Source organism: Festucalex cinctus, chromosome 9 (genome assembly GCF_051991245.1).
Source record: "Festucalex cinctus isolate MCC-2025b chromosome 9, RoL_Fcin_1.0, whole genome shotgun sequence".
NCBI classification, from domain to species: domain Eukaryota; kingdom Metazoa; phylum Chordata; class Actinopteri; order Syngnathiformes; family Syngnathidae; genus Festucalex; species Festucalex cinctus.
In genome coordinates, this window is record NC_135419.1 from 11,574,907 (window position 1) to 11,589,213 (window position 14,307).

General features: G+C 40.0%; 1 protein-coding gene and 1 long non-coding RNA gene across 5 annotated transcripts in view; one reads left to right on the plus strand and one right to left on the minus strand.

The window, feature by feature from the left end:
- The first annotated feature begins 2,490 nt into the window (after positions 1 to 2,490).
- LOC144025916 (uncharacterized) overlaps positions 2,491 to 14,307 on the plus strand; it is a 37,072-nt gene continuing 25,255 nt past the window's right edge. For both annotated transcript variants that reach the window (XR_013284984.1, XR_013284983.1), the window contains exons 1-3: positions 2,491 to 3,561; positions 3,710 to 3,770; positions 12,232 to 12,569. This is a non-coding gene — a long non-coding RNA (uncharacterized LOC144025916). The remainder of the gene's footprint in view (positions 3,562 to 3,709; positions 3,771 to 12,231; positions 12,570 to 14,307) is intronic.
- Positions 11,957 to 14,307, minus strand: part of ccdc88b (coiled-coil domain containing 88B) — a 60,635-nt gene continuing 58,284 nt past the window's right edge. For 2 of the 3 annotated variants that reach the window (XM_077532317.1, XM_077532316.1), the window contains 2 exons: positions 12,210 to 12,560; positions 11,957 to 12,121 (listed from right to left, as the gene is read on the minus strand). In XM_077532317.1, coding sequence (XP_077388443.1) covers positions 12,096 to 12,121; positions 12,210 to 12,560 — 377 coding nt within the window. In that variant the 3' untranslated portion in view covers positions 11,957 to 12,095. Of the gene's footprint in view, positions 12,122 to 12,209; positions 12,561 to 14,307 lie in introns of those variants that run through there. The other variant, XM_077532318.1, reaches the window with a different exon arrangement.

Below are 14,307 nucleotides of genomic sequence, written 5' to 3' on the forward strand. Positions count from 1 at the left end.
CCTGTGACCATTTTTGGCAGTAGTCAGTCTGCTTTTTTAAAGATTTACAGTGTCTCACAAAAGTGAGCACACCCCTCACATTTATGCAGATATTTAATCGCGTCATTTCATGGGACATCATTGAAGAAATGTTATGTTGACATAATTAAACTCAGTCATCGTACAGCTTATGTAACAATGTTCATTTATTTTTTTCTCAAAATAACTGGCAACAAAAGTGAGTAGACCCTCAAGTGAAAATGTCCAAATTAAGCACAGTTTCTCAGATATGAATATAGGACATCTGTTACTGTGCTACTCACTTTTGTTGAGTTATTTTGAGGCAACAATAAATTAGCACTGTTATATAAGCTGTTCTATGACTACTTTTCATTGTGTTTATTGTCCCATAGAAAAATATAATTAAATATATGCAGACATATGAAGCATATATAGCAGGGGTGTCCAAACTTTTTCATTTGAGGGCCACATACAGAAAATCAGAAGGATGCAAGGGCCACATAATGTTATGAAGAGAAATTGTGTTTAGTCCTAAAAATTGTACAAATAATTTATTTGTGCTTTTACATATTTAGAAAAACGCGACAGTATATACACCATTTTATTTGTAATATGGCAGTACAGTTATTATAGTTTTGGAATTTTTAATTTTGGTTCTTGAATAAATGCTTAGTTTTAGTTTAGTTTTAGTTAGTTTCAGTATTAGTATTAGTTTTTTTTATTTTTTTTATGTGTATTACTTGTGCACAATATTTAAAAAACTCCAGAGCGACGTCAAAATAAATCTACTAAAAATCACACCAAAGACAAAAACGAAGTACATTTTTGCTATAATTATAGTTCTAGTTAGTTTTGTAAACATAAAATGTAATTTCAGTTAGTTTTCGTTTTTTAAAGCATTTTTGTTTTTATTTTATTTTGTTAACGAAATTGTTTTTTGAACTTTAGTTGTGGTTATTTAGTTAGTTTTAGTTAACTAAAATAACCTTTAATAGCACCTGTGTTTTTCGACACCCTCCCTTCTTACTTTCTGCAAACATTTTTGTTTTTATTTTAAATGCCATTTTTAGCATATGTCACGGGCCACTAAAAAATGGACGGTGGGCCGCAAATTGCCCCCGGGCCGTAGTTTGGACACTGATATATTGCATAAAGTTTGTCATTGGGATATATTAATCTGCCAATGTTGTTTTACCTTTCAAAATCCAGGTTGCAGGTTGTAAAACGACCTTAAAAAATATTTTATTGCTAATAGATTTGCTCCATATTTTGATTCAATGCTGTAACTCGAAACGATCAAAGCAATAAATGTAATTTTCACGAGTTTCGATTGAGCCCAAAGGTACAGTTTGATGTAAACAGTATATTATTGATATTTTTTTGAGAGCTGAAGTTGAAAATTACCAAATCAGACAAAAATCCCCGCCTTTGGGAACTTTCATTACATTTGCATTAACGAGCTAAAATGGTTCAAAAGCAGCAAGTGAGGCAGACACAAATAGGCAACATCGAGCCCAGAGGCTTAATATGTTAAATAAAGGTGCTACTTTTGAAATAGCACGCACACACAAATTTCCCCCGGTGGATGTACTGTGTGTATTTTTATCGTGCTATACTCATATTTCACAAAAGTTAATTGAAGGACTCCAATTATTTGTGTTCATCTTAATCGTTTGTGTCTTGTAGCTGTTTTAATGCCCGATGTGCTCTTCTCAGGTGCGATCAAGCTCCCCCCCCCCCCCCCCCCCCCCCCCCCCCGCAGTACATCTGTCGCAGCGTCTCATTGTTTTGCTGCTGGATGTGACACGTGTGATGAGTGTTCAGCGGGCAACCGCTTCACCGCTATCATCCGCCAACAAGCGCATTTATCGATCCCAACGATACGATCCGGTGGCTCGGGCCCACAGAGGTGCTCCGTCTGGGGCCCTCGCATAAGGAAATCAAAAATAATACGGGAGGCTAGCAAGAGGACATTGTGTAAGAAAAGCCCTTTTTCTGTAAAAAGCCTCATTTGTCTCAAAGGGATTTTGAGCTCTTTGATTGTTCTCCCTGCCTGAACCTGTGCTTCTTCCTCCTCCTCTTCCTCATTTCCCTTTTTTTTTTTTCTCCCCCTTCCCGACATTACAGCCGAGTGGAAAAATAAACAGATGGAGGAGAGAGGGAGGACGTAGTTCAAACTGAGAGGCAGGCAAAAAAAAAAAAAGGAAGGGATGAGAGGATGCAAAGCCGGCGGGAAGATGAAGGGAGAAGCAGGATGGAGAGCCTGATGAACTCATCTAAGGGGACTCTGTTTTTTTTTTAATAAGCAGCAGACTGTGAAGCTAATCTCCAACCAGTCAATCTGAATAATGAGCACGGGAGAGAGAGAGAGGGAGAGACAGGATGGGAGGATAAAAAGAAAACGAGTCTCATTATCCCGCCACCAATTTTCATCACTGTCCTGTCCGTAATCTCCGTCTCTCCGGCTTTCTTTTCCTCTTTTTTTTTTTTTCCTTGACACATGAGGAGCAATTATGCCAACTGTTTGGCTAACTGGGAGGCTCGGAGGCTCTGTCGTATTCCACAAGCTTCTGTGGAGGGCCAAAAATTGGCTGACAGCCACCTTGCTGTTTAATGGCAAATTTATTATTCCCATCAAAGATGTATTTTTGCCAACCTTAGTTATTTAGTTCATTAGTTAGTCTACATGCATTTTTAGAAAACAATCTTTGCATCATATTCATCTTTGCAGATTTTTTTCAGGACCCTAATCTCTCTCTCTATATATATATATAAGGAAAAAAAACACTCACATAGTGCTTTGGCGCCATCATCTAGTATCTTGGTGCCAAGGAACTATGTTGCCGAAAGTTGAGGAGCTTCGTATAGACTAAAGCAGTGCTTTGCCGCCATTGTCTGGTATCTTTTGCCAAATAACTATATTGAAGTGAGTTGAGCTTTATTTAGACCCACATCACCATTTTATTACATTTATAGGCAATTCTAACCCTTTTTAGGAAAACTCAAATAGTGCTTTGGCGCCATCTTGTAGTTTCTTAGTGCCAAGGAATTATGTTGCAGAAGGTTGAGGAGCTTCGTATAGACTAAAGCAGTGCTTTGCTGGTGGTATCTTTTGCCAAAGCACTATATTGAGGTGAGGTAAGCTTTATTTAGGCCAAAATCACAATTTTTTTATGACATTTATAGGCAATTCTAACCCTTTTTAAGAAAACTTAATAGTACTTTGGCGCCATCTTCTCGTATTTTGGTGCCAAGGAACTATGTTGCAGAAGATTGAGGAGCTTCGTATAGAGTAAAGCAGTGCTTTGTCGCCATTGTCTGGTATCTTTTGCCAAATAACTATATTGAAGTGAGTTGAGCTTTATTTAGACCCACATCACCATTTTATGACATTTATAGGCAATTCTAACTCTTTTTAGGAAAACTCAAATAGTGCTTTGGCGCCATCTTCTAGTATCTTGGTGCCAAGGAACTATGTTGCCGAAGGTTGAGGAGCTTCGTCTAGAATACAGCAGTAATTTGCCGCCATTGTCTGGACTCTTCTCTCAATTTGTCGTAAAGGTAAGTTGACGAGCATGGTGATTATTTCACATAGTCTTGATCACGTTTAAATTTGCTTTTGTCTTTGTCTTTTCCCTGACTTGTTCAGTGTGTTCCCAAGATGATGAAAAGTTAATAAGCTAACATTCATAGCTTGTGTTTCTTCCAGTAACCACCCACGGGGGCAACAAAAAACTGACGAGTGATGCGGTATTCCGCCCCACTGGCAGGTGTGCAACACAAAAATCCACTTTTTTTTTTCTTTTTTTCCAGGTGCAATAAACAACTTTAACAGTGTTTATGATTCTTTTTATACCCAGGCTTTATTTTTGATTTATTCTTTTAATTAAAAATAAAAGAAAGAATCATTCAACAAGTTTGATCCCTGAAAAATAAAAACTGATTTAACAATATTCCCTTGGTGGTTTGCAAAGCCTCAATTTTCAAGACCGCGTTATTATTGTTTGGAAAGCGCTTGAGTTTCTGATGAAATGCAACTCAAAGTACAGGTAATTGCTACTGAAGCTATTTCTAAACTCTGAATAACAAACTAAACTGTTTGCTTGTTTGATAAATGTTATAAAGGGTGACTATGCTAAGTCTACACTCCCCTTCAAAACTATTTCCACCATTAATGTGACCTATACAACTCAAATTAATTCGTTTGTATAACCTGAAGTGAAATATCCGACTGAGGTTATGTTGCAAAAGTGTACACACCCTCTTTTTTTTTTCACCATGATAGGTCTGTGTTCAGAATTAACCAACCACATTCCAACTCATGTTAAATGGGACTTTTGATTAATTTCAAATACCTTTTAGGTGTTCTAGTAGGCTTTTTATGCCCTTTTATTGTGGTCTAGCAATAACCTGAAGTTTTTGTGCTAACGCTATAATTGACAGCAAAAAAGAAAAAAGAAAAGAAAAAGACTATTTAACATAGAAGTAGTCCATTTCAGTCTGTAGTTGTACTTCTACTAAAGTACAGGCTATGATTCCCTTTTCCACCTCTGACAATAATAGATGACAGTTAGACAGTCCAAGCTGTCAGCTGTGATCCAGCAGGCCTTTAGCGCCTTCGGTGACACCTCGGCTCGACGAGACCGTGCGGCTCTGGGACTGTTTTCTCCCCAAGGCCCGCTCATACGTTGACGCTTACTGCTCGTGATAGCCGCACCATCCAAGTGGCAAACTGAGACTGGCCTTTAAGTTGCAGCCAGAACAGCCGGGGTCTTTTAAAAAGGGAGGAAAATAAAGCAGGAAAGCAGCACAGTAAAATAAAAAAATAAATAAAAAAAGATGAGCTTTTTAATCGCAATAAGCGTAATCGTGCCCTACTGATATAGCTCGTGATTGCTTCTCGTGACAATTAGCTAAGCAAAAACAATGTGAATATTTCTTATATTCTTATTTGTTATATTTTAATATTCAATAATTTTTTTTATTTTTATTTAGTGAATTTAATTTATTCAAAATAAAAATAAAATTATTATTTATTTATTTTTTTTAACAAGATTTATTTAGATAAATCTAAGTTAATTTGCTGTCAAATAAATAAATAAATAATCCTATTTAACGATTTCCATTAATGAATACAATTGCCTGTCGGCCACAAAAATTTATGCCTCGAAATGGAGGCAATTCCTGAAATAATCGATAATATAATCAATTCCTTAAAAAAAAAAAAAAAAAAAAAAATTTAATGACACGCTGACAGCCCTTGTTAATAATTATAGTAATGACATTTATTTGAAGACGTTGATTATATTAATGATTTCTTGACCACAAAAATTGGTTGACACAAAAATGTATGCCTTGAAACGGAGGCGATTCCTGGAATAATCGACAGTATAATCAATTTTTAAAAAAGAGTGGGAGGGGGTTAGTGACATGCTGACATCAATAGCTGTTAATAATTAAGAGTAATGACATTTATTTATGTGAGAACACTGATTATGGTAATGATTTGTCACACTATTTAGAAAACATAAATACCAATACACATTTTCACTTATCACAATTTCAATAAATACATTTTCAGATTATCATTTATACACACAATGCCTCATCAGTGGTGAGCTATTTTGGAACAAGCCCGCAGGCTACTCATGTGGTCCTTGGTGGCTATCTGGTGTCGGTGGCGACCATGTTGGTGACCCCTGCTTTAGCACTGCATTCTTATTCTGCCGTTTCTAACATTTTGCGGTCATTTCACCTTTTAGGTTCTGTGAAATGCAGGTGAACCTCATTTTTAAGGTCAGGCTAATGCATGAGGAAAAACAGCAGCGTTCACTCGGCAAGGATGAGTCGTGAAGGTGCGACGGTTGATGTGTATGGATGAGAGGACGATGGGGGGTGGTGGGGGGGTGTTTGTTTACTTGGGAGGAGGTGGGGTCGGCCCAGCCCGTAAACTGCTTGTGAAATGAAAATGGCTCTTTAGCAGAATCCAGGACACTTGGGCTGGGCTGGATCAATGTCTCTGATTTAGTGTCTGAAAGCCTGTCAGTGGGAAAGAGAGGCGACGGGGGGAGGAGTTAAAGGGTGAGTGGGGGATGAGTGGACACGAGTTTGGAGGTGGAGGAGTCCTTTAATGGAAGGAAGGAAGGATGATGAGCGAGTGACACTCGGAGGAGGTAAAAATCAGTGAGATTGCTCTTCAAGTCCTCTCGAATCAATCTATCCAGGTCACGGGACAGGGGGAGGGGCAATCTTATTTTGCTGTGGGGGAATTGGTGCAGCCATTTGGGCCAAAATCAATAGCGGACACACGCTGCTTCTTAAATCTTGACTTTTTCAGGGACAGTATCGCAAGTATTATTTTGTCTGTCGACTTTATACTTTCACTCCTACGTTTTGAGAACTCAAATCTGAAATCTGCCCTTTCTACTCCTTACTTTGTCTAAATTACCAGTATTTTTCCCCAAACACCGCATATGACATAAAAATAAGATTTACAGTGAACTCTAACCCTATTTGTCGGGGTTCAAGGTTCACCAGCTGCGGCAAATCACTTAAAACACAGAGGCTCATAAAGCACCAATGTTGTGCATCTAGCATGTACACATTCATGAACCCATGTTACAAACAACGGTATTTTGTTATGGAATTATTCAATTCAAACAAATGAGGCTCATCAATAGTATTAGCTAGCATAACCGCCCTAAAGGGGAAATCAGGGCAAATATTTTCTTTGCAGTATATGTTCTACGTGCCCCCAATAGTCTGAACCGAGGTTAAAATACTTTTGGATTTTTCGTTAGTTTCTTTCTATTTTTTTTCTTTTGACATTTTTTTTTTTAATTCAGGTAGTTTTAATTTGTTTTTTAGGTTTTATTTTTTTCTCAAAAATATTCATATGTTATATATATAATATTGCGTTCGTGAAGTAAAAAATTAAATGAAATCAACTTAGCAGCATTTTGGAGAAAACGTCGCCAGTTGGAGATCAAAATGGTTCAACTGATGTCACGATTACGGTAGCTTGGGCGTAAGCATTACATAAAGTTTCTAAAAATATATATTGGGGGGGGGGGGACACAAATAACTAAACTGTTAGCCACTAGCAACTGATGAGAACAGCTGTTGCAAGTCAACATGTCCGCCATTAGCTAGCTAGCTAAATGAATCTGACTTATGTTTACCAATTTTTGTCTACTTTTCCCAATAAAAGGCGGGCAAGAAGGGCTGATAAACTTGACATTACAGCAACTTTGAACACTTAATGATGTAAATATGGCATCCGCAAAGTTGAGATAAAGAAAATAATCAAATTTAGCTAGTCAGTTTCATAGTTAGTCAGCTCAAAACGTTAGCAACGCTACAGGAACACAAAAGCTATGCTAGCCAGCTGTTAAATCATATTGAGGGAATTAGCATTCAACTTTCAGCACTCCTACGCAATTTCTGCAGAAATTGCACTTTTTAAAGTTATTTCTCTCTATTTGTCAAGTTGTGGAGTCAAGACTTGTGTCTGGTCCCCGTGGTTGGTAGCTAGCTGCCCAGTGCTCCTCAGGTCGGGCTTCAATTATCACTTTGCATTTAACGAAATAAAGCAGCTCTAGTCATCTTCCTCGCATGGCTGCTTGCGTGCGCCTCTCAAGAGGACTTCGCCGTTCCAGCACAACAAGCAGGACATCGCGACGTGAGTGTTTTCGCGTACCCTTGGGACGCGGCGAGTCTAGGTGGAAGTGGCGGTAGGAGGGGCTGTTTTATTTTTATTTGGAGTGTTTAATGTATTAAAAGGGGCCGAGGTAATGAATTATAATCTTTAATGCAAAAAACGATCGATACCTCCGAGGGAATAAATCAGCTTTTTACTGAGTGCGTCAAAGCCCCTTAATACACTCGGGGAGAGGAAGGATGTGGTGTGGGGGTGGGGTGCGGCGGATGGAGAGACTGATGGAGACGGGGTGAGGGAGGAAGAAGTTATAGATGCACAAGCTAACCTCATTGAGTAAAAGCCCGCTGAGAGCTGGGGGAGGGATTGTGACAGTTTTGTGAAGAGGAAAGGTCGAGGGGTTACTTGTTGTTTTCCCTCCGACCTTTCTTCTACCGCCCCGAGCAAAATATCATTAATTGAATTTACCTCGTCGCACCTCCATCGGAGAGCGCCTCTCTTGTCTCCTGCCCCCTAACATGGCCAAGACAACAAAGTGTGAATCACAACATTCTGATCAATCGGCAGTCAAGTCCCGGTGACGTGTGCTGACTTGCAAATAGAACAGAAAGCCTTTATTGTCGTTGCATGGTGCAGATACAAGGAAACGAGCCAGACTGCAAAGACACGCCCGACTTAACAAACATCCAATGCGGCTGCGAGTATTTATGATGCCTAGCCTGCTCAGTTAGCGGGCTAAGTGGCCCAAGTGAGGTTTTTGCTCAGCGGAGGCCCGTTAGTGAGACACAGTCATTAAAATGTGATGGCTCAGGAAAGGACTGAGGCTAAGGGGGCAGAGGGGAATAATGAGGAGGACCTAAACATGGAGAAGTTTGGTTCCAAAAGTGAATGCGGGCCAATCGTGTTGCAGCCTTCGGGTTCTCAGTAATGAAGCAAGCGACGCCGCGTCTTCAGATCCACGCCGCGATGTCAACCGAGGGCACGCATCCATCATTCATCGCTTCAGGAATCAAGAAGCAACAATGGCATCTAATCGCTCATTTTAGTTGTTGTTGTTTTTTTTATCTTCCTCTATTTAGTTTCTCCCAGGCTTCTTTTGAATGATTTCTCACTCGTCTTCTTGCGAAGAGCGTTGGCTGAATAAACAAAGGTCAAAGTGAAAATTGATCATCTCCCTCCGCCTCCTCCTCACAACAGCCTGCGGTCGTGAGGAACTTCTTGACACACTGCGAGGAATTTTAAATTGGAACACTGCAAAGGCGGGCACAGATTTTGGACTTGTTGCTTCGCATTCGTAAGGAAACTCAGAGTGAGTGACAGAAGCAAAAACTTTCTGCATCTCAGAAGAAGAATTCGTTTGGAGTGACGTCACCGCGTCAAGTTCATAATTGATGAGGTGGATTAGAAGTCCATTAGCTGATCAGGATTCTGGGTTGTGAGCTCGCCGACTATTCCCTTGTGTCTTCTACACCCAAATGCACGGACTTTTAAAGGAAAGAAAAACAGTGAGGTCATCTGTCTATCTACCCATTTTCAAAAGGGATGAGCTGGGGTCTGTCCCAGTTGACTTTGGGCAGGAACAGGTCGTACCGATCGCCAGCGGAGATTCAAACAGAGAATCATTGAAAAGATATTAAAGTGGTACTTGGTATTTCGACTTACTAAGTTTAATTTGTTCCGTGACCAAGTTGTAACTTCATGTCTTGATACAGTGGAACCTCTATTTAACAGACTAACTGAGGGGGAGGGGTCATCCGTTAGAGCCGATTGTCCATGAAGTACTTTGTTTGTGGCCTAAAAATGCCAAGTAGGCTACAGTACAAAATTTAAAAAATCTTGTTGAAACTGTTTGAAAACTTCTATGACAACTGTATACTGTACATGTTTAAAAGACATCTTCATTGCTCCATGATGGGAGTTCCCACCCATAAATAGCTGAAGCCAGAGGGCAGCCATCTTTCATTGCCACTGTTACTTACAAAGAAATATGCATGTAACACTTCTTCCAGACTTACTGGAGCAACGTTCACCACGCGCTGTGGCATTTTTGTTGTACAGACAATAAATTATGTGAAAACGCAGCAGAGGAATCAATGTATTCAAGTTAGGTGTGCTTAGCGAGTGGCAACGCAAGATGGCTGCCGTGGCTTAACTTCTCGCGACGAAGAGTGAAACAATTTAGTTCCTTATTCTGTAGTTCTATGCGATGCTAAGCTTTGTTTTGTTTGTTTTTTCGATGAGCTTGCGATGCTAAGCTAATGGCCATACTTTCCATTACCTTTGATGACAACATGGACACATATGTGAGCCTGTTCTAGCCTACCATACTGTAGTTACAGTATATCTGTGAAAACAACAGCATAAACCAGAAATACGTGTGCTGTCTTTTGATTACGCCATTTGCCGTTTACTGGCGCTGCGCCCAATTGCAGCCAATTCCAGAACGAACAGACTTTGACAGCCACTGTACGGAGGACTGGTTTAAGTGGCAGGCCCTTCGTTCTTATCTGAGTGCTGTCTCTCCATCCCACTGTGAGAATTTAGAAAAAAAAGTGGCTTTTTGAAAATATCTTTGGTAACTGCACCCTCCCATGTGCAAATCCATATAATGTGTTCAAGCCCCCCCCCCATCTGTCTGAGTGTCAGCTCTGCTCTGGAACCATTTAGTGCAAGTGATCATTTAGCATTAGCCCGCTGACTGGCTTTACAGGAGCCCTAAAGTGAACTGCATGTGAGCCAGATGGCCCAGGTCTCTCCCCGTTTATCCAACTGCACACTCAGAATATAAGATAACGCCTCAAAAAGAGATAAGGAGAAGGAGACGTGTTGACTGCTTTAATGCCTGACCGGACACACTTGAAGAGTCAAACACAACCTTTATTTGACGCGTCGCTTTCGCAGATCTTCATTTCTCCTAGTTTCCGGGTTAATATTGTCCATTATGAGTAAACACCCGCGCTCTAATAGGCTATTCTCCTTTTTTTACCTTGAAGTGAGCCAACTTGGAGCAGATCAATCAGCGGGAGCAGTCGGGACATTTGAGATAATCCTATAAAGGTTTATTGCAGACGAGATGACGCAGTGCGAGCGCGGCTTAAGTGCACTTACTCCACTTGAACGCTTTCACTGCTTAGCTACGCTACGAGGCGCTTGACGAAGACCGAGATGCCACTCGGAGCACAGAAGGTTCTTGCTCGCCAAACTATCATGATTGGCTCTTGCATGGAGAATTGGACATGAAAAGGAACCCTTGGAAAACAATATACCACTTTAAGTACTTAAGTACACTGCATTTTGACTCTAAAGTAGCTAAAGAGGATAACCAAAATATTAGGATCAGTTCTCAGTATGAAACTTCAGGCAATACAAACTGTTGAATGGTCATCAACCAATCACAGGCAAGCTCACACTTAAAAAAAAAAGAAAAAAAGCATGGGTTGTTTTCCTAAACCAATTGCTGGGAAGGTTTGGATTGTAGCAGATTGGATTGCTTTAAACCAAAATTGGCTTATTTTTGACCCAATGGCTTGCTTGTGTTGAAGATTAGATTTGGGCGAGCTGAAGAGTTGAGGCTGGTCGGCAATTTCAACAGGTTGATTGTGCACTGAAGTAAATTTAATGTTAATATGCTTAGAAAATATGGGTGATTAAAGTTAGGATTTACTTTCAACCACAGCTACATTGATAACCTGTAAACTAATTTCTTGGTAGCTCACACACATCATTATGGGTAGTTTTACCCCTTGTTAGATTAAAATCTTGACCCAACATACTTGGTCAAATCCTCAACCCAACACGCTGGGTACACTAAAAACAAAACAAACAATTGGGTCAAAAATAGCCCAATTTTGGTCAAAAATTGGACAGACCCGCCACTTGTGTCATTTTGAACCAACTTGAAAACCTGTTAACCATTTCTTGGTGGCTTTAATTCATCAGCTTGAATGCGTTCTATCCTTGCGGCGTACGTACGGCCGCCGTACGGAAAACGCATCGCCTCCGTTCCGTAGCCAGTGTGAATTGGGCTTAAGAGTGTATCATGCATGTTTTTTTAAATATGGGACGAAGCCGGAGTAACCCAAGCAACCACAGGGCAAACTCCACACAGGAAGGCCTAAACCTGTATTTGAATTCAGAACTTCAAAACTGTGAAGCACATGGTAACCACTTGTCCACTGTGCTGCCAACCACAAAAGGTCGATCAATTGCCTTTGTGAAGGCAAAGTATTGTTCATATATTTTCAAGTTGATGAAAAATAACCGTTTTTAGGTAGGTACAGTAAATGAAAAGCTCATCAGTCAGTTGGGTTTCCTCATACTTGTATCAAAATACTGTGAGGACTTTTTATTGAAAACAGTAAACCTGACAAAGTGATAGTCTTAAAACAATTTGTGTGCAACCTCAATGATTGTTAAATACAAATAAATGGAGTCTTTTTCATGTGTCATTGCAAGAAAGCTGACCTGTAAAACAGAGAAGACTTGAATAAATAACGCGTACTCTCTGACTTCATCAACTGTTAATATCATCTTGTGTCCGCCTCCTCCTCACCTCCGTTTGTCTCCTCCTCAAGGCTCTCCCAACCTCTCACTTTGGCCTCCGCTGCCTGCTGGGGAGCGCTTCCGACGCCGCTCTCTCTCTCCCAGAGGACCGTGGTGGTGGTGGTGGTGTTCTGACCGGAAAGCAGGCGGAGGCGAGGCGGAGTCTTCTGGTCGCCGGGACTGAAGGATTGCGAAACTCCGGCGCCACCTCTGGTCAAACCCCATCCGTGACGGGATCCCAGTTTACGACGACCACCGGAGCCCGAGCGTGGGACCAGGCTAGTGGGAGAAGAAATCTCGGGCTCTGTGTGGAGTGGAGCTTTTCTCGAGGGACACGGAGAACCTGGGGCACTGCAAGGATCTGCAAAATGTGAGGAAAATTGATGTATTATATACATAATTATTATATATAATGCATAAAACACGTTGATCCTGGATGACCTGCAGGTCTTATATGCTATTCAAGTCTTCATAAAGACATAATCCAATGATGAAATATAGTCTAGGGTACAGGTGTCAAAAAAATACATAATATAGATAGTAAATAGGAAATATTGTATACAGTTCCTATATGGTTTTTACAGCCCTTTACAGGAAATCCTAACAACAATGTTGACACCCCTGACCTAGGGCAAAGATTACGCCTTTGCCCTCATCTTATTAGGATATATTATAATTCCATGCACCCATATAATAATCATCGTATGGATTTGCTGCAAAAGGTGCATCCAGTCTTAAGAATATCAAAAGCATACATTTGTCATAACCATGCTGCAATCTTGCAAATTCATATTACAAGCCTGTGGTAAGAAGTCTCCTTCACTGTGTAAATCACGCCTTTGTTATGTTACTGTATGCAAAGCCTGCTGGGTGATTTCCCATGATGCACTGAGCTGCTGCCGCCTCGCTTCCCTCTGCATATTTGCGCAAACATACCACAATATTATATATTACTAACTCGGGTGCTGGTGCCACCATTATTGTTTGTATTGCTATTATTATTATATAGGGTGTCCAGTTCGTTTCGGTACATAGAAAAAATAAACTTTTTATTAAAATAATTTTGATTTACAGTATATAATATGCTCTCCATGACCACCATTGTTTTGAAAGCATTTCATTTTGTGTCCTCCATGGAACTCTTAAAGTCGAAATGTTTCAGTTGCAAGAAGGCATTTTTTTGCTCATGCCTGCTAAACGAAGATGGAACCTTCCAGGATTTCCATCTCATTATGGTATTCACAGGGTTGTATCAGTGGTTAGTTAAGTAGTTTCCAGATGCTTTGATTTTATTCCGTTTGGTCGTGTGAAGTGGCCTTCCAGAGCTCACACCGCTTGATTTTTTTTTTTTTTTTTATCTTTGGGGCCATTTGAAGGCTATGTTATTTCTGGAAACAACAACAAAAAAACATAAATGATCTCACGGGACGGATTTCAACAACATCAAATATAGTTTTAGATGGATTAATATGTGTTCTTCAGCAGTGGAGGATGCACATTGAAATGTAGCACATGTAATGTGAATCAAAATGGGTTTCTACATAGTAATCTATTTTTTACCTATACTATATACAGTAAAAAAACAATTTTGATTCATGCTATCACTGAGGTTGCACCTTAATATTCCCACAATGATAATGGCAATCATAATAATGAGCACATAACATCAATGCAAAATAGCACTAGACTTTCCAAAGTAACATTTTTTGTGACATAGCTCTGATATTAGTTCCCATTAGACTATGCAGGTGTACCTAATGAAGCATCCGCTGAGTTTTGTTTGAAAAATGCATTGAGCATAATGCTTCCCTACTTCTCTCTTATCGTCTTCACTAGAAGCCCCCCGAGTCCAGTTCTACTTAAGGAAGTCCCCCCTCCTCCTCTCAAGAGTTTATTCTGCCACTAAGCAAAGTGCACACTCATAAGGGGATTGTTAATGAATGTGTGAAGTATCACAAAACCTGCGCAACATGAAAAAAAATGCCCACTCTATAATTAAAATGAGATTGCACTTGAATTCAAATAATTTGCATCTCGTTACCATGGCGATGATTCAAGAGAGGCAGCTGAAAAAGGCTGACATACAAAGCATAAGAATAGTATTTAAC